The sequence below is a fragment of the Petaurus breviceps genome, unplaced genomic scaffold, assembly GCF_028583685.1.
Source record: "Petaurus breviceps papuanus isolate PSGF00001 unplaced genomic scaffold, PetGlider_PUasm1.0 226, whole genome shotgun sequence".
NCBI lineage: Eukaryota > Metazoa > Chordata > Mammalia > Diprotodontia > Petauridae > Petaurus > Petaurus breviceps.
Window position 1 is genome coordinate 10,022,326 of NW_027185890.1, and position 20,959 is coordinate 10,043,284.

Sequence of the window (20,959 nt, forward strand, 5' to 3'; positions counted from 1 at the left end):
CTGTCTCAAAAATTCTCTGTTATGATGTACATGTGTGGCTCAGGAACCAGAGTAGGTGCCTTGAGGATGTGCTATATCCTTCTTGCATTAATACATTAATATAGCTAATTTAACAGATTGGCTTAATTGTCCCATTAGAAGGCAGGGAGAGCCTGAGCCCGAGGGGATGAGTATGGGATGGAAAAAGGGGAATCTAAATGTTGGTGAGTTTCTGCTCTGCTAGTACCTTACTTTAGTTAAATCAATTCATCTCTTTGGGCCTCAGTTTCCTTAATTGCAAAATGAGGTGGTTAAACAAGATGATCCAGTTTTTATGATCCAAATACAATTCCTACTTTATGACTGAAGGTAGGAGACATGAAGTATGGCAGATGAAAGCCCTGCTTGAAGGAATTAGAGGTTGAGATGGGTGGTGGTGGTAAGTGAATGAACTGAATTAGAAAACCAAGGAGATAATGTCCTAATGGGATATCCCAAAGCAAACTTTGTGCTTTAAATATCATTCATTCATTTATTAAAAAAAAAAAAAACTCATGAGAGTTTTGTGTTTGAATTTTCCTGTGCTTCTTCCAAGTCTAGTAATTCATTTTTTGTACATTAAAGAGATGAGGCAGCAAAAAGTTATAGACTCAAAGGGCAAGGAGGGCCCTTTCCCTGCGGCGAGATACAGTCCTTGCTGGCACTGGCGCCAGGGGCCATCGTCCCGACCGCTGTTATAGGTACTGTAAAAATAAGCCGTATCCGAAGTCCCGTTTCTTCAGGGGAGTTCCTGATGCCAAGATAAGAATCTTTGACCTTGGTAGAAAGAAAGCGAAAGTGGATGAATTTCCATTGTGTGGCCACATGGTGTCAGATGAATATGAACAGCTGTCATCTGAAGCCTTAGAGGCCGCTCAGATATGTGCCAACAAGTATATGGTGAAGAGTTGTGGCAAGGATGGCTTTCATATTCGTGTGCGGCTACATCCTTTTCATGTCATCCGCATCAATAAGATGTTGTCATGTGCTGGGGCTGATAGGCTCCAGACTGGCATGCGGGGAGCCTTTGGGAAGCCTGTAGCCCGTGTGCACATTGGCCAAGTTATTATGTCGATTCGAACCAAGGTCCAGAATAAAGAACATGTGATTGAAGCTTTGCGTAGAGCCAAGTTCAAGTTCCCTGGCCGCCAGAAGATCCACATCTCCAAGAAATGGGGTTTCACCAAATTCAATGCTGATGAGTTTGAGGATATGATAACTGAGAAGCGACTCATTCCTGATGGCTGTGGAGTTAAGTACATCCCCAGCCGGGGCCCCTTGGACAAATGACGGGCACTCCACTCCTGAGGGGTGTGTGCTGTGACGTCTACCTTTTTGCAGGCATAAATAAAGTAGACATGTTACCTTCTAACTGGAAAAAAAAAAAAAGGGCAAGGAGGAAGCTTTTGCAATCATTTAGCTTTCATTGGATGCATGGATGGATGAGGATGGATGAGGAAATGGAGAACTAGAAAGGTGAAATAATTTGCCCACCAAGGTCACACCGGTAAGTAAGAAAAACCAAGTCAAATCCACAATGTTGTACCTGCTTCTATCTCTAGACTGTACCTTCAGATGTTCCAGACCTGTAATTGCATCTGATTGGGGAATTTTCAGCATTGAAATTCCCTCCAATGATGTATACAGGGAATTTATCTTTAACTTGAATTCTTTGAGGGTTTCTTGATGGCATTAAATGGCTTGCCCACGTCACACAGTCACTATACATCACAGAAGGCCTTGAACCCAGGTTTTTCTGACTTTAAGGTTATCCCTCTATTTCTTTGCAATGTGGCCTCAGATAATTTAGCAAAAAAATTGTGACAGTTATTATAATTTATTAACAACCCTGCCACTGACCTGAATAATTTGTATGAAATTTGTTTTTCACTGGAGTTACCCATGAATTGATTACTTGATTCTCTGCTTCACAAAACATCTTTCCACCCAGATATTGCTGATTGAATTCAGAAAACTAAGTTTTCCATACAAGGGGAAAGAAATCTCAATCAAATGAATAGATTTGGGCACCTGTAGAGCAAACCCTGCCAGTACAAAATGGGGAATCTCACAAGGAAAGGAAGTCAGGTAAAAAAGGGTGATGTGAACCAGAAGCCTAAAAGCTAATGATTTGATGAATCTCTCTGTGCAACAGTTCCATGGGCATCTGGATGTTGATTCAGAGCTAAGATGGATCTTAGATGTTTTCACAGATGTGGAAACTGAGGCCCAGAGAGGTAAGGTAATTTGTCTAACATCATCAAAGTTCAGAGTAAATCTAGGGCTTCCTAGTCCTGGACCAATGTTCTTCTTTTGTTGCTTTGTCTCAGAATAAAAGAGACATAATGTTATTTAAAGGCAGCTAGGGAACACAATGGAACCAGGCCTGAAGTCAAGGAAGACTCATCTTCCCGAGTTCAAATCTTGTCCTAGATAAGTATCATGTGATAAGTCATGTGACCCTAAGTCACTTAACCCTGTTTGCCTCAGTTTCCTCATCTGTAAAATGAGTTGGAGAAGGAAATGACAAATCACTCCTGTATCTTTGCCAAGAAAACCCCAAATGGGGTCACGAAAAGTCAGACATGACTTAAAAACAACTGAGCAACAACGTGCGATTTACATCCCAGTGAGGTCACCAGAAACAACTAATAACTGAAAGAAAGAAGGAAAAATTTTATCTGCTACCTGGTAGCAATCAATAGTATGGTAACACTAAATCAGAATTACATCAAGCAATGAGTAAGAGGGTGAAGAATGTTTCAAGGACTGGCGGGCTTGATTGGCCAGTCACTCCACCACTAATGGAGCCTAATGGAAGAACCTTCGTTCTGAAGCTCTGGATTGCACTAATGAAATTCTTTCCCCGGAGTATCATGACAAGGGAGAGCACTCCAATCCTTTCCTTCACTGCACAAAAGCTCTGCAAAGCTCAGCCTGGGGTGGAGCATCTCAGAGAGGTCAGCTGAGTGCTCAGGGACAATGCTTTCCCTGAGAGTTAATGCCAGGCCATGGCCCTTGAGTGTGGCAATGTAATCAGAGAGAAGGGCTTAAAAGGCGGAAAAGGAGAAGCAAATAAACAGCATGGTTTCAAGAGACAAGTGACCATGGAAGCCAAATGGAGCAGCAGCTCAAGCCTTGGGTTTACTTAGGCCCTTTTTGCAGACATGCTCTGGTGAGGTATAACATTCCCTCAGTCCGTGAAGGCCAACCTACCCACTTCTGTTGTCACCTTGTTTAAAGTTATGTTCCATTAAGAAGCACTAGTTGGAGGTCACCCTAGGAATAATGGAGCCAATTTGTCAAAGGAGCTCTGTGAGTCGAGATAGTCATCTCCAGATCAATTAGTGAATAATTATGGAAGAGAAAGGAATACAGATAATCAAACGATAAGTATTTATTAAGCACCTATAATATGTGAGGCACTATGCTAATAAACACTGAGTATTCAAAGAAAAAGCAAAAACCATGCTTTCCCTCAAAAAACTTACATTCTAATATCTATGTTCTATTTGGCCCCAGACCTTGGGTTAGAGCAAAGACCCAGAATGAAGGTTTTACAGAAATTTGGTACATGGGAGACTAGAACAAGTATGAGTTTTGTTACTATGCAGTATAGCAAGCAGGCAAAAACAGACATACACGCATACACACACACTCTTCGGCAACACAAACAGAGATTCAGTCACAGTGCCATGGTCATTTATGTGAGGGGGATGTGTACGTTGGCAAAGATGTCACTAGGAGTACACACTCATAAAAGGGTATGATCTGGGAAATTTTATACCTTAAGAGATGGGCTTGGTTGAGAGCAGGTAATCAATGCCAGGTATGGAAGGTGGCATTCCTAATCAGACCCAGATGTTATGAAGAAGTTCCCCAGGTCATTTATAGATACCAGACTCCAGTGAGGGAGTTTCCTAGTAAGGACTAGAAATTGGGTAAGGGTCTGAATTCATAATAGGGGATCCCAGAAATGGGTGTCAGCAAGCAGCTGCTGTGGGTGGCTGGGAACCTCATTCAATCAGGAACCATGATCATCTATACATTTGACATAGGGTCAGAGTTAGGACAGGTACAAGCTGTCTGTCATAGCTTATATGTTTATGGTCATTAGGACTACTTAGCCTATTATTGATACTATACCATCAAATAATTTATTTCAAAACTCACAATTCTTATTCTCTGTCTCTCTGACTCTGTCCCTGTCCCTCTCTCTCTCTCTCTGTCTCTCTCTCTGTCTCTCTGTCTCTCTCTCTCTCTCTCTGTCTCTGTCTCTCTGTCTCTGTCTCTGCCTCTGTCCCTCTCTGTGTCTCTCTCCTATACATGCAAAATAGATATAAGATAACCTTAGAGAAGGAATTCTTAACCCAGTGCACACAAATCTATGAATAGATTTGGGGGTGTTTATGAACTTGGATGGGGAAAAATTACATCTTTATTTTCATTAACCTCCAACTGAAATCTAGCATTTCCATTGATTATTTGAAAGTTTTCTGAAAACAGGTCCATAGATTTCACCAGACTTTACCATGACCAAAAAAAAGCTAAGAATTGCTACTCTAGAGAAAAATGCTGGGGGGACCAGGAAAGGCATCCTGTAGAAAAAGTGGCATTTCAGCTGAATCCTGAAGGAAACAAGGGATTTTAAAAGGTGGGAATGAGTAGGAAAAGAAAGTAGGACTATGTAGCTAGAACATAGAATACATAGAGAGGAGTGATGTATAAGAAGACTGGAAAGATAGGAAGGGGCCAGGTTGCAAAGAGCTTTAAGTGCCAAATAGAGGAGTTTATATTTAGTCACTAAAACTCATTGAGTTATGTGGCCAGACCTGCTTTTCTTAGGAAAAATCACTTTGGCAGTTGTGTGGGGAAGAGATTGGAGTGGGCAGAGATTTAAGGTAGGGAGAACAATTAGGGGGATATGGCAGTAGTTCAGAAAGGGGTGATAAAGGTCTAAGAAGGATGAATGAATACTTATTAGTATGGGCAAAACACTGTGCTAAGTGTAAGGAACACAAATAGAAAATCAAAATAAGAATAAAAAACGGATATTTTAATAGGGGGAAATACATCCCACATAGGAGATTTCAGATGTGTCATATGAAAAATCCCAGTTTTCTTTCTGTTTTTGCTAAGGATTTCCTTTTCCAGGTCTTTGGTAGCTATGGTTATGGGTGGTTGTGGTCACAGCAGTGGAGAAAAGAAAACATATATGAGAGATGTTATGGAGATAGAAATAAGATTTGGCAGCCGATTCGATGTTTGAGGCAAGTGACAGTAAAGAGTCAAAGGTGAAGGGCATAAATATTTAGTACTTACCATGTGCCAGGCTCTGTGCTAGGAGATACATGCTGTTATTATCCCCATTTTACAGTTGAGGAAACTGAGGCAAACAGGGATTAGGTAACTTGTCCAGGATCACACAACTAGTGTCTGAGGCCACATTTGAACTTGGGTCTTCCTGACTCCAAACCCAATGCTTCATTCACTGTGCTATCAGCTGCCTCATGAGACCAAGGTAGCAAACCTGGGTGACTGGATGAATGGGTTTGTCTTCAACAGAAACAGGAAAATTCAGAAGAGGGAGTAAAGTTTTTCCAGGGAAGTGGGAAGAGAAGATAATGAGTTTTATTTTGGTTATATTGAGTTTGAGTTGTTTAAAAAGATATCCATTTTGAAATGTTCAATAGGCTATTTGTGAAGAAGGACTGATGTTCAAGAGAGAGACTAGGAGCTGGATATATTGATGTCAGAGTCACATGAAAAGAGCAGATAACTGAACTTATGAGATAACCAAATAAGAGAGTAGAGAGAAAATAGAAGATCTGGGACAAAACCTTGGAATGTACTGCAGTGGGTATGACATGAATGAAGATTCTGTAAAAGAAGAGGTAGATCAAGACAAACAGGGAGGAGAGCAAAGAGAGAACCAAGTTCACAAAAACCCAAAGGAGAGAGTATGTGGAAGAGTGTGTGTATGGGGTCAATACCATCAAATACTGCAGAGAGCTCAAGAAAGATGAGATTCAGAAAAGGCCATCAGATTTGGCAATTAAGAGATTGGCAACGTTAAAGAGAATAGTTTCAGTGGAACAGTGAGTTTAAAAAAGACACACTGTAGAGACTAAGAGAATGAGGGAAAGCAAAATGTCATAAAGACCTAAAGGCCTGAGTTAAAATCCAGCTGTGTGATCTGAGCAAGTCACTTAGCTTCTGTTTGCCTCAGTTTCCTCATCTGTAAAATGAAGATAACACCACCTCCCTCCCCAGGTAGTTGGGAGGATCAAATGAAATAATAATTGTAAAGCACCTAGTACTGTGCCTGGAACATCTTTTTCAAAGAGTATAACTAAGTGGAGGAGAGATTGAGGGTGATAACTAGCAGAGATACTAGGATCTATTGGGAAGTTTTTTTGTTTGCTTGCTTTTTGGAGGGGAAAGGCAGGACAATCGGGATTAAGTGACTTGCCCAAGGTCACATGGCTAGTAAGTGTTAAGTGTCTGAGGCCGGATTTGAACTCAGGTCCTCCTGACTCCAAGACCGTTGCTCTATTCGCTGTGCCACCTACCCATCCCAAGGGTTTTTTTTTTTAAGTATGGACAAAATTTGGACATGTTTGTAGGCATCAGGGATGGACCCAGTAGGTAAGGAAAGATTGAAGATAAGAGAGAAAAAGGGTGCCATTGGAAGCAAACTGCAGGACACTTGGCAAGGAGGAGGGCCAACTCTTCATTAAAGACTGGAATAAAGGGATGGCCTCAATTTATTTGGTGAAGCATGATCCAAAGTCCTCAGTTGAGAAGGTTATTTGTCAGGGGAGTCTTGAGAAGAGGCATGGAGCATCTTCTGATGAGTGGGAGGAATAGAAGGATTGCCTTGCAGCAATGAGGTCAAGATTAGATGATATAAATTTGTAGTATACCCCATCGCCTTGGTTTTGACATAGCTTCCACTGTCTAAAACTGCTATGCAGACTCCATTTTCCTAAGAAATGTAAGCCCTTCAACGGTAAGGACTATTTTATTTTTCTGTTTATATGTTCAGTCCATAATATAGCACCTGACACATTGAATGTACTTAATACGTGCTATTGATTGATTGAAAGTGAAGCTTGAGCATTATCTGCATTGAGGTTAGAGGAAACCACGAAAGATGAGCTATTAATGGCAAGTTGTATGAGACTCATTCCTCATTTTGGGCCTTACTTATGGGCTCAAAGGAGCAGTGTGTTATCTTCTGGAGGTTCTGGAGAGTGAGGCTCTCTTGGGTAAGCTCTAGATCTAAATCTGTTGCACTGGACTGATGGGACCTCAAGGATTAGTGCTAGGGTCACAAATCCACAGTGGGTTGGTGACCTGGAAGAAAAGTTTGGTTCACAGACTCAGCTTCCTCATCTTAAAAAAAAAAGGGAGGAGGGTTGACATACCAGTCTTTTCTAGCCTTCCGTATTCTATGGTTCTAGGACAAATTGCCTTTCATTTTCCTCCCTGTAAAACAGTATGTTGAGGTCTAGCCTTCACTCACCAGTAGAGGGAGCAGAGCAGAAGTGAGACACTGGCAGTTAACATTCTGGGCTAATAGCTCATGTCCCTCCCTGTCTTGGTCTCCATTTGTGTTAAAACAGGAGGAGTGATACTTGGTTACCTCACCCTGGAGTCGTGTGGCTTAGGGACTTAATGCTCCTGTTGAAGAAATAAAGCTATTTAAGTGGTAAGCATTATATTATGATCCACTCTGCTGTGTGCTTACAAAGCTCCCTCTTAGATACCATTAAGAAAATCTTGCATTTTTTTCAAGAACCATGACACTCTAATGGTGAAATATGAATATGAGAAGCCATTTCTCTTTTCTGGAATACCCAATTTAGTTCAACAAGCATTTCTTTTTTCTACAACATGCAAGGCATATTAGGTGTTTGAGGAAGATTCTATTTATATCTGTTGTTTAGTCATTTTTCAGTCACATCCTACTCTGTGACTCCTGTTGTTTTCTTGGCAAAGACCCTGGAGTGGTTTGCCATTTCCTCTCCAGGCCATTTTATAGATGGAGAAAGGGAGGAAAACACAGTTAAGTGACTTGCCCAGGATCTCATATTATTTTAGTAAAATCAATTCCTCTTTCTGGGCCTCAGTTTCCTTATCTGTATGAGGCCAGATTTGAACTCAGGAAGACTCATCTTCCTGATCCATGCCCATTGAATCACCTAGCTGCACTCCAGGAGTGTGCAATCTTATAAGAGTGATATGACATGTATGTTGCACACACACCATTAAAATGTAGTCTCCTTGAGAGTAAGGACTCTTTCATTTTTGCTTTTATATTCTCAGTACCTAGACCTGGGACTTGCACGTACTAAGAACTTCATGCATCTTTGTTGTGTCAAGTTGTTTTCAGTGTTGATACTAATGACTATCCCTCTTAAAACTTCTTTCACTGGTTTCCATCTTGTTCCCTCAATGTAGAGTTCTCCCAAGACTATCCTCAAACTTCTCTTTTTTCTCTTACGTTCCCTCCCTTGGTGATCCCACTGCAATGGCGTTAATAGCTTTTGTCAAGATATTTCTCAAGTCAATATCTTGAGACTTCAAGCCCAGGCCCACAGTAGGTGCTTTCTCAATTTTTCCCCAAGGACCCAGATCTATGTAGTCACATACAAGCACAAAGCATGAGGCCTCAGCAGTTAAGACAGCATGCAGTGTGGTCCACTCTTTGCACCTTTCTGTAGTAGGGAGCACTCATAATGTAACTTTTTACCCCTTCACTTCTCAGCCTCCTCTTTGGACTTTCCAGAGTTTTAATCACAGAGGAGACAAGGGACTGCTCTTCTCTTCCACTTCTAAATCTATGGCTTTTTACAGTCTTTGGGCACTTTGAGATGGCTACAAAGGAGATTGACTGTGGTTTTTTGTGATTAGTCTTGAAAATTTGTCCTACACAGAACACACAAAAGAGTTTTACATAGCCATCCTCTCACAGTCCTCTGGAGTGAGACACATTGGGACTGAGAGCCCAATCAGATTGTGACAGACAAGTGTAAGGGTTATGGGATTTAAAGATCTTCCATGCCCCATTGGACTTGCTGACGTAGCAGGAAGGGGCGGAGCAAGAGGAAGCGGAAGCCAAGCTAGAGCTCCTGCGGTGGCTAGCGGTGGTGGCGACAGCGGCAGCGGCAGCAGAGGCAGCGGCAGCGCGAAGCCCTTTTTGAGTCAGCCAGAATTTCTGCTAAGGACTCCTGCTGAGGACTGCCAGGGGCCGGAGCTGCTGGGAGCGCGATGGGTGGTTGCTGTGAGTGGGGAGAGGAGGACCTTTGCCTGAGGTAGCCTGTTCTGTTTTAAAGGCTTGAGAATGTGTGTGCTTTCTACTTTATCTACCTGTGCCAATTTCATAACTACTCTGATGGCTTTCACCTTCTGGTTTTGGGACTCAGTCTTTTGGTATCTTAATAACTTTTCTAGCTTATTCCCCCATATGGCAAGCATGATGTATTTTGTGATGGATAGTTATATCAGCATATCTATAATTTCCATAGGCATTGTGAATATGGCATTGCTGATACAACAAGCAAAACCCTTACTATATAATATGTGTATTATATATATTCATGTTTGCATATTAGTGCTATTTAATGCAAACATTTTTCTCTTTACTTGAAATCTCTTGGACAGTATGTTCTTGCATGTATATTATATTCATTTAATCAGAACTCATGATTAATAACAGTTATATTCACAGATAGGGCAGCTGTGTGGCACAGTAGATAGAGTGCCAGTCCTGGACTCAGGAAGATGAGACTTCCTTAGTTCAAATCTGACCTCAGACACTTACTAGCTGTATGACCCTGGGCAAGTCATTTAACTTTATGCCATTTAACTTTAGCCATTTAACTCAGTTTCCTCATCTTTAAAATGAGCTGGAGAAGGAAATAGCAAGCCACTCCAGTATTTTGCCAAGAAAACCCCAAATGGGGTCACAAAAAGTGGGACACAACTGGGATGACTGAAAAGCAACAAATATGAGTTTAATAAGCCAAAAGGCTTATTAAAAAAAAAAGCAAAGAAAAAGAAAGCCCAGTTGAGGGAGCAGCTATATAAGACTAGAATATAGAAAAAAAAATTACATGATAATTTTGTTGTATATTTGAAAGGAATAGCAAGTTGTGCACAGTATATTTGCAGTTTCATGTACAGTTGTCTTTTTATTCTATTATATTATGGAAATGCTTGTTTTATTCCATAAATTGAAAATAAAAAATAAGACTGGGGCATGAGTCATTGGGACTATTTGTGCAACTCTGAGGCTTACACTAAAATGAAAATTGTAAAGGTACTATTGTTCCTAGGAAATTGAAAAGGTGGCAAAGAAGGAAACTCAAATAATCCTAAATTCTTAATGTGATCTGGGTGGGTAGGTGTTGCAGCAAGGGGCAGCTAGGTGGCGCAGTGAATAGAGCGCTGCCCCTGGAGTCAGGAGGAACTGAGTTCAAATTTGACCTCAAACACTTAACACAAAAAAACTAGCTGTGTGACCTTGAGCAAGTCACTTAACCCCAATTGCCCTCCCCCCAAAAAAAAGCAAAAAAAAAAATTCTTAATGTGATGATGACAACAAATGAATCACTCTTTGTACAGGAAAGAAAAAGTAGAACAAGATAGACATCTTATTACCCTCGTTGGAGAATTTCACACCATTAGACAGCAGCAGAGTGCTTCCTGGCTATTTCTGGTCTGGTATCAGAGGAGAATTTGGAAGCTGTGGCTGGAAGGGAAGAGTTACCCCACCCTCTCAGGCATGATTTCCTGAGAGCTGTCCTGTGCTTACAGTAGGGAATCTTAGAACTTTTTCCTGCCTTTCTCCCAGTTCCCTTCACCATTCTCTGCTTCAGTGCTTAGAAATTAAGAGGGAACAGTGTTCAGGGTCATTTCCAGATGATTTTACGTCCATTGGCTCAGTTAGCCATAGGTACAAACCATTCAGAAGTACCCCTCCCAGATGATCTTAAACCACCTTAAGGGGGCTTCTACCATAAGAGAGTACTCAGCTAGTCAGAAGAAAATGTATGAGTCTAGAAGCTTCGAGGATAAGCATTTATACATGCCACGCACTGAGCCAAGTACTTTTTTAAATATCATTTTATTTGAGACTTACAACAACCCTGAAAGATAGGTGATATAATGATTCTCATCTTCCATTTGGGGAAACTGAAGCAAACAGAGCTTAATCGACTTGCCAACACTCGTGCAGCTAGAAAGTGTCTGAGCACAGATTTGAACTCAGGTCTTCCTGACTCCAGGTCCAGCTCTCTGTCCACTGTGCCACCAGCTGAAATCACCTTTGCTGTTTGGTGAAACAGAGGAGGTCCCAAATTCTCATCCTATCTGTGCCACTACCTACCTGTGTGACATAGAGCAAATCACATAATGTCTCTTGGGAGTTGGATTAGGTGGTTCCTACAATTCCTTCCATCTCTAAATTTAGGGTCCTATAAGTCGAATTGTCATTCAGTCAGAACTTAGTGATGTATTTAGAAACATGAAGTTTGGGCCTTTGAACTTCAATCCGGTGATAAGTCCAGTGGTTAAAATTATAGGGACAGTGATAGAGACTGGAGCTATGATTTCACTGGTATAGGGAATTCCCAGGTGAGAAAAATCCCTCTACCAATGCAGATCAGCACTTTCTCTGCAACATAGATCTTAGCTACTTAGGGCATTATGAGGTTGAGTGACTTACTGGGGGGCTACAGAAAGTTTGGATCAAGGGCAAGACTTGAACCCACCCCAGTCTTGGCATAGTGGATAGAAAGCTGACCTTTCAGTCAGTATCAAATTATAATTTTGCTCTGGCTATATGTAACTATGTCCTAAGCATTTGCAGATGACTTGTGTAACATAATAGGGAGGGAAGAAGAGAGGGAAATGTGTTTCCTTTTGGTCCAGAGAAGTTATCACTTAATTGCTCTTTCCCGTCCCCATTTCCTTCTTCCTCCTTCTTTTCTCTAATGTCCTCTGCTAAACATGGTGCTGAACAATATTAGTGCCCATTAAATACTAGCTGATTTTTGAGGTCCCCTGAAATATCCTGGATCTCACATTTCCTAGGGAGTGTCCTTGAACAAGCCACTTCTCTCTGAGCCTCAGTTTCTTCATTGTAAAAATAAAAGATTTGGACTCAATGATGTCTCAGTGACAGCCTATGAATGTACAAGCCCTGCCCCCTCTTTCTCTATGTACCCCTCCTGGTTCCTGACCTCTCCTGTTGTTGTTCTCAGAGTCATGCAGGCCCTCCTAGGGGAGAACCAGCTCTCAGGTCTATTGTTAAATTTTCATTATGAATATTTATACCTCAGAAATTGGTAAAAGCTACAAATCAGGGCTTAATTTAATGTTTTGTTAATTATCTAGACTTAAGAAAGTGATGAAATATTTAATGCGGATTAAATTTAGAAGTGTGTCTTGCATACATTTTTTCAGAGAGCTGATTACTTTTTTTTAATAAAACAATTTTTATTATAAAGGGTTGACTTGACAAGTTAGGTGCCCCCTACCCCTGCAACTTAAAAATATGGGGTGGGGGAAGCAGCATGAAGGGAAGTCGAACAAAAACATTTATTCAGACAATGCTTTGTTTTACTTTCTCCCTGTTTTCTCTTTTCCTCTAGGTCAGAGCTTGCCATTATCCTGCCCATTTCTAAAAAGGTTAGGGATAAGAATCAGTTCAATTTAGGCATCAGGACTTTCTAACATCCATCCTTGAGCTCTGGAGCACCACAGAGTATACCCACTACTTCCTTTCTAGGGGAAACTTGGAGATTCCTCTTCCTCAGGGAGAATATTAGTTTGAGATGCAAGTATGAGCATCATCTCTGGTGGGGGTCCACTCTCTTCCTTAAGGTGGCCTTGATAGAGCCATCGAAGACGGGCCAGCTCTCTCTCAGGTAGCTGCTGCCAATTGTGCCATGGATACCAGGAGGTACCTGCAGCTAAGGCAGAAGCTATTGGGGTACAGCTCACAGCTCCATGGGAGTTGCTGAAATCAGCATCCTGTGGCTGTACCAGTGAGATGTGGTAACTGAGACTACCATGGTCTCTGGCTTTCAGGATAGCCTCTGTCAGCTTCTTATGCTGCTTCAAACAGACACCTGTGTATGGGGCATGGAAGATGACACCTATGTGAGCGCACACAAACTGCTCCAAGAGCTTCACATTTCTAAAGTCCACATGGAGCTTCTGATCACGGCAGAAAGGGCAAGGGCTCCCAGCAGCTTTGCTCCCTTGAATGCATGTCTTACAGGTTCGCTGCAGTGGGACACCACCTTTGTGGTTTCGTCGATAGTCAGCCCAGACTGGACAGGAGCCATATTCATCCAGGTATTCTTCAGTCTCCAGATATTCCCAGGGAGCATCCTGATAGAGGGAGATATGAATGGAAGATTCCTCCTCAGGGGGAGCTTTGGTGAATAGAGCCAGGGGAGTAGCCTGCATCAAGTGCAACCTCTGACAGGTTGAGGCCCGAGAGCCATCTAAGCAGAGGAGTTAGGAGAGAGGTTGCTATCTTGGTGTACGGCTAAGGGAGGAGAGCAGAGAGCTGATTACTAAACATTTAACAGAACACCCCTGCCTTCCTCCTCTCTCCTCCCTTCTCCCAAGTGCTTTTCTCCTTCTCCTCTCCTCTCCTCTGTCCTTCTGTCCTTTCTGCTCTTTTCCTCTTCTCTACATCTTCCTCTCCCTAACCTTACCTCTCCTTTCTCTTGTCCCCATTTTTCTTTCTCCCCCTTTCCTTCTTTACATTTCTCTATCCTTTCTCTTGGAAGAAACAGAGATCCATGGGTAACACTTTTAATTCAATTTATCACACATTTATTAAGAGCCTGTTGTGTGTAAGGCACATTGTGTTAGGCCTGTTAGGCTCTGTCCCTCTACTGTACTTATTTTCCATCAGAGTTAATGGAATTTCCCCCCCACACACCCTGGCTGAAGGACTCATCCTTCCTCACCAATGACCTATCTAACCAATCTCAGAACATAAGTTATATACTAAAGGTTAGGCAAGGTGGAAAGAAGACATTATCAATTGTTGTGATTAACCAGAACACATTGGGAAGTAGGAAAAGTGTTGCACTAGCAACTTTGTCCCCTTAATCCTCACTTTCAGTTCCACTATCCTCAGATGTTTAGTGCCCCCACACTCTACAGTGCTTGCCCAGGACCTGATCCCCAACTGTGGCATCTCCCAGAAGTCTATCCTCCCTGGTAGCATCTATTCTTCAGACTGATTGCCTTACATCTATCAAAATTTGGCCATCCTTTGGTCCCACCCCGACATGGATCACATATGTAACACAGAATCTCCAAAACTAGTCAATGCTATAAAGTTAATGTTGGTTGCTGTCCTTCATACTTGAAGTGGGCTAAAATAACATCACTATGTCAGGGTCAATGTACAATGTGTCCAACTGTAGTTGATCAGACCATTACAAACTTGGAAGGTTCTACCAAAGGTTGAGCACAAATAGTTCCTGCAAACATTTGGAATGGAGATGTTTCTAAATTTGTCAATATCACATTCCTTTTGAGATACTGAAATTCTGCTTGGCTCACGGAGCATAGCACCTTCTTTGATTCAGGCAAGCTATGCTGGGCAGTCCTGTGCCAGTGTCTCCTATGTCGCACAATGAATTCCAAGTTCTTCAGAAAGAACTTGTGAGTGTCCCTGCATCACCACTTCTGAGCTTTGTGCGAGCATTTGCCTTGTGGGAGTTCTCTCTGAAATTGCTGTTGTTGTTAGCCCTTCGTTTTTGAAGTCTCTTAGGTAAATGTGTTTGGCATTCGGACAACGTGGTCCGTCCATCACAGTCGCACTCTCTGTGGTAGGGCTCGAATGCTTGATAGTTAATGTCGTCTCTCTCCAAACGGTGTGTTTCTAATAGTAGAACTTTTAGCACCATAGATGACGCTAGGGGAGATATTTCTGAGCAAGGGTGTGCTTTAGTGACCCTCCCTTCCCAGTACGTCTGGAGCCTGGTGGTCTGATTGCCTATCATAGCTATGACCCAGAAATTCTCAGAAGAAGTAGCCTAGAATAGAAAATAAAAAGGGGAAGTAGTTTTAAAAGTGATCATACCATTTAGCATTCATAAAACTCAGTAATAACCACTAATTAGTTAATCCCTGCAGCAGTCTAGTGAGCTAAGAAGGTGTTATTATCTCAACATTACTGGCAGGGTGAACGACTTTCCCCAGGCTCAGGGGCAGAGCTAGGATTAGTAAAATGTTTAATGCTGGTGTTTAGGTTGATACTCCAAAATTCAAGAGAGAAGAGAATGAGACTGGGTATTGGAGAAGATTTAGCCAAACAAGAAAGTGAAAAAAATTCACATTTCACTCCAGAATTGCTTAAGGAAATCATTTCTTTGATTAACAAGTACTCTGTCCCATAATAGCAGGATTGTTAACAGAAGCCTGAAAATTTCTTCCCATTTCCACGTTAGGCCGATTTACGGTCACAGTGGCCCTATCATACTGGCTACATTGCAAGATAGTGATTTCTCTGTCACCAGAGAGCTCTAGGTAGAAGCAATATTGTCATTTAGTAGCTACAGGATAAAAGGGAGCCATTTATCAGGAAGTAAATGTCTCAATGGTCCTTAAGGTATCTTCTCATTCTGAGAACCATAAAATCTTCCAAGTGAACTCCTGCACTGCAAGTCTCTGACTGGTCTCTGCTCATCCAGCCTTAATCCGCATCCTGGATTTAATTAACTGTATCCTTTTTGCATAATAGCATAGCATTATATAACTCTTGGGCCACTCCCCAAATCAGGCTCTACTGGCACTGACCTAGTCTCCTATTCTGATGGCCAAGCATAGGATTCACAGACACTTAATGACCAGTAGTAGAGCACCTATTTGAAAAGTGCAACAATGATCAATATTAAAAATCAGTCATAGTTCATCTTTTATTATTCATTATTCAAGTGGTTATTTTTGGAAGGAGGAAAGCTTCCTGAGAGGTTTTGGGGAAGGGGATTATTTTAACTTAAGTAAAACACCAGAATTGTTCTTTGCTAGGCATTGGATCATAGGCTCCAAGAAGGTCTAGAGTCAAATCCTGCCTCAGACATCTGCTGTGTGACCCTGAATAAGTTACTAAACATCTCTGAGTCTCAGAGTATCACAGAATTTTAGCTCTGGAATTAATTTCAAGAGCCTTCCTGTTCATGCATATCCCAAACAAATTCCTGCTATGATATACTAAACCCAGGGGTCCTCCCACATCTGCTTGAAGACCTCTGATAAAATGACTCCATTATCTCCTGAAACTGTGCTTTCCACCTTTGTCAACCCTAATTATGCTGATGTTTATCATGCCTTTTTTTTAAGGTAACAAATAATTTTAATAATATGAATATGTGGTAAGTGCCATAAGAAAAGCACAAACAGGCATTTTCAGGCAAGAATACTTACTTCCAACAAACTCAGTTGAACAAATTTTTAGGGCTTAATGTATGCAAAACACTTGGGTATGCACAGATGTCAAAGGGAAACCACCACTCCCACGTAGAGAAACAAGGATTCGGAACAAAACTTGACACCTTGTCAAGAAGCAACAGTGGAAAGGGGGAAATTATTCCTCCTCCTGGACCAATCCTGAGCTTATCTTCTATATGTACTTTCTAAGAACACACACACACACACACACACACACACACACACACACAGAAAGAGAGAGAGAGAGAACAATCTGACCTAAAAATAATAATTCCAGTGGCATAATTCTCAGGGCAATACAAGAGACTTACATGGGGCATACACGGGATTTAATTTGGTGGCTCCTTAATATTTATTTTTCTTGCATGTGCAACTACTTGAGGTTTTACCAGGTAACAGAAGAATTTGGCTTATTTTCCTCTACTTAAAGCCTACCTTAGGAACATCAAGATTTCACTTTTGTAAAAAAAAAAAAAATCTTCCAGCTCCCATGCAAGCACTCAGGCTAACAGGTGATTGAATATAGAACAAGTTTCATTTGATCCAGTGATAACAGCAATAAACCACAACAAACACAAAGAAGTCCTGACCAAGCCCATCAACAGGCAATACAAGTCCTCTTTACTCTTTGGTATGCTTCCAACATCCCATCTAAACAGTCCTCCAGACTTTACATGGGCCACTAACTCTACCCTCCTTCCCCCCACCCAAACAAGGAGAAAGAAATTAGGGCTTCTAGTCAAGCAACTGTTCATTCTTGTATTTCCTGCCTTTTTTTTTTTAGACAATCAGAGTTAAGTGACTTGCCCAGGATCACACAGCTAGTAAATGTCTGAGGCTGGATTTGAATTCAGGTTTTCCTGATTCCAGGACTGATGCCACTCTGCCACCTAGCTGCCCTTTTTCCTGACTTTCAAATATAAAAATGGATCTATGATATCATCAGTTGTAACTTAGAATGCTGGACTCCCATAGGTTTGCCACAGGATATTTAGGGACCTTCCTCACTTTTTCCTGACATCTTTTTTTTTGGGGGGGGGGGGGCAGAGGCAGTCAGGATTAATTAACTTGCTCAGGGTCACACAGCTAGTAAGTATCTGAGATTGATTTGAACTCAGGTCTTCCTGACTCCCCGGTGTTCTATCCACTGTCACCTACCTCCCCCCCCCCCATTCTCCTAACATCTTGAGGGTACCGGTGGATCACTCAGGTTGTCTGTCTGTCAGTCCTCACCCACATCATGTGACCATCCTATCTTCTCTTCTTATCATACATCTCTAAGAATGTCTTTTGCTCCTGTTCTTTGAAGTTTCTCATTTTTTTGTGCATATGTATATGTGTGTGCATGCATCTATGTATATGTCCTGCTGCTGTTCCCTCTGGACTGCTGGACCTCCAGAGATCATGCCCTGGGTTACTTAATCCATTCAGCTTTGGAACTTCTGTCTTGGGGTCATACTATCTGGATCAGCGAATCAGCCAGCAGAAACCCATATGGCACACTGTATCTAGCTGGCCTCAAATCTCAGATTGCACTTTATTTCTATTCCATCCAATAATTCACCCAGTTATATCCTTTCCATCAGCCGCACATATACCTCTTTCCCTTGCCTCTGCTTTCTTCTTCTTACATTGGGAACAATGTAAACAAGCCAACATTATTATTGCTTCTGGAAGGGGTTTGTCAATTCACTCCCCTATGTGAGGACTTATCCCTGTGATTTCTCAAACCAAAACAACCTTCCCTGGCCATCACTCCCTTAATTGTGTAGTGGCCCTCAATGAGAATATAAGGTCCTGGATGGCAAGGAATATTTTGTGTTTGTAACTCCAATGTTTATTGTAATGTTTGATGCAACTTAAGCCCTTAATGCTTTGAATTCATTCAATGTCAAATACTTTCTTCCATCAGCATAACAATTCATTATTTACTAGGCAAAGATCTCAAAGAACATCAAGAGCTAATAATGATCACAGTTGACATTTATATAGCCCTTTAAGATTGGCAAAGTATTTTGCATAATCTCATCTGATCCTGCAAAGTAATACTATTATCAACCCTATTTTCCAGATGAGGGAAATGAGAATTTCTCAAGGTCACACAGCTGGAGCAAGATCTGAACCCTGACTCCAAGTCTGGTATTCTACCCACTATGCCATTAGTCATTTACAGACAATTTTTGAACGGTAGGATTCTTAGCATTTGCTGCTATCATGAGGTACATTCAGCATAGAGTCCAAAGAGAAGAAATGATTGCTATAGATGGCAGTTCTTTATGTGCCCCTGTTTTCAGTTGTATTGATAGCATCAAGACCTGAAATATCAAAAAGTTTCTGAAGTGAGACCTATGAGAAGTCAAGAGTTCAACCTAATTATCCACACAGGAAAAACCAAATGGGTGCAAAAGATCTGTTGTGCAGAAAAAGATATGAGTGTATGAAGCCGATCAGTCAGAACTCATTTCATGGACAGACTGTGCATGTGTGATGCATGGGGTCAAATATTGAATTGGAAGAGAGTAAGCAGGATTGTTCAGTGCTTTATATGACTGGGAGTTTCTTCCAGAAATGAGGGCCTATCTAAAATAACGACAAATATTCCTCCAGTGATGCTACATGATTGTGAAGCATGCAATACCACAGTTCATGCAGAATTAAAATTGTGGATTACCCCAAGGACAATGGAGAGACAAATGCTGAAGTTGAGAAGGAAGCAACATATTAATGATGAAGTGTCAGAAATGGCTTATTAGAAAAAAAATTAATGACTTGGAAAGGAAGAAGGCACTTAGTGAGAGCTAAAGACAACCAGTGAAAAGCTTGTGTGATCTATTAGCACCCACTGAATGTCAAGAAATCTAGAGGACAGTCCTGGGGGAAGGCCCTATGGAGGCTTTAGAGGAGAAGGTGAATAGGTGGATTGTTGTGTTCGCCTTTAGAGGGAATAATGATGATGAGATCACAGATCCATTGAAGAATGGAAGCTACTAGGTAACAGAGTAAAAAACCAAGTTCATGAACAGAGGTAAGAACTCTGCATGAAATCATTAGAAACCTACTAATTCCCATGAAAGCATTCGAGTTCTGACGCGTGGCTGCCTCCTCAGGTATACCAGCTGCTCCCTCAGGATGCTGTGCTTTCTTTCCAGGCTGACTTTAATTTACAATGGGAAAGAAGCTTCTGTTTGTTTTACCGACTGGAGATTAAGTTGGCGGTATGTAACCAAGTGAGGATTATTAATATACTAATGGCCTGTGATAAAAACAGGAGGATAATCTCTGAGTTAGGCAGACTAAACAAGACTGCAAGAAGCCAAGTCAAACAAAACCAGAGATTTAGTGGCAGCCTGTGCTGGTGGCAGGATGACAGCTCAGGCCCCACCGGAGGCTGAGATTGACTTAAAATCTCTCAAATTGATCCCATCTGTCTTTCTCTTTGGACTATTGAGACTTAGAGGAGAAAATGCATTCCCACCTCCTCTGAGATTTTCTTTTTGCAAATTTGTCATGAGTAAAGTAGGGTCAAGGTAACAGGAGGAAATGTGACCAATATTTCATATTTATTTAGCCCTTTTGGATTTTCTTTGGGATTGAGATGCTATTGTTTTTATCCCAAACTTAAACACACACTCACACACACATGAGCGATTTTCATACACTCAGTAGAATACAAAGGATTCTGTGTGAAATCATGAATCTCCATTTCATACTGCTTGCTTTTAAATGTGTGAAATATATATGTATATATTATATAATATAAATTACATACATATACATGTTTATTTGTACACACTGTATCAAAAGTCTTAGTGCAATTTTATGTTCTAGTAACTGTTGAGTTTAGTGTATTTTAACATCAATCTTTTGCTGTTTTTTTAACAATCAATCTTTTCATATGTGTCAACCCTCCTTTGTCTGTTTCAGCTGGGAGTGAGTTTCATATAATGCCCACTCCCCAACATCTTAAGTTTTAGTAGTTTAAAAGTGCATGAAGACTTTTGGGACACCCAAAATATATAAAAATTAATTCTATATAATACTTTCAAAGTTGTCCTGTTTGTCTGGGCTTCCTTCTGATTCCTTCTCTTTTCTCTTATGTGTTAAAAAAAAATCACAATAGCCGTCTTATTGGGATGGTGAAGGGAATCACTAGGGCTAACCTCACCTCCTCCTGAGCCCATTCCCCAAATTAAAAACTGAGGGAAAAAAAGGTATAGCAAAGAAACATAGTTAACCAACAATGGGCATGTCCAAAAATGTGTCACTTTCTGGATTTATCAAGAGATAGATAATGTCCTTTGTGATAGGTCCTTTGGAGATATGATTGATCATTGTATTGATCAGAGCTCTTAAGCCTTTCAAAGAGGGTTTTCTTTGCAATGTTGTTGTCCATGTATAAATTGTCTTCCTAGTTCTTCTCACTTAACTCTACATCAATTCATACTACTGT

The 20,959-nt window shown here is 41.2% G+C and overlaps 1 protein-coding gene and 1 pseudogene across 1 annotated transcript; one reads left to right on the forward strand and one right to left on the reverse strand.

Annotated features, from left to right (window-relative positions):
• Positions 1–709: 709 nt before the first annotated feature.
• LOC138166793 (large ribosomal subunit protein uL16-like) lies at positions 710–1,406 on the forward strand. The gene has a single exon (XM_069095269.1). It carries the CDS (start codon positions 844–846, stop codon positions 1,306–1,308), a length of 465 nt encoding a protein of 154 aa, XP_068951370.1. The 5' UTR covers positions 710–843; the 3' UTR covers positions 1,309–1,406.
• An 11,407-nt stretch (positions 1,407–12,813) lies between these two features.
• LOC138166824 (small ribosomal subunit protein mS40 pseudogene) overlaps positions 12,814–20,959 on the reverse strand; it is a 31,782-nt pseudogene continuing 23,636 nt past the window's right edge.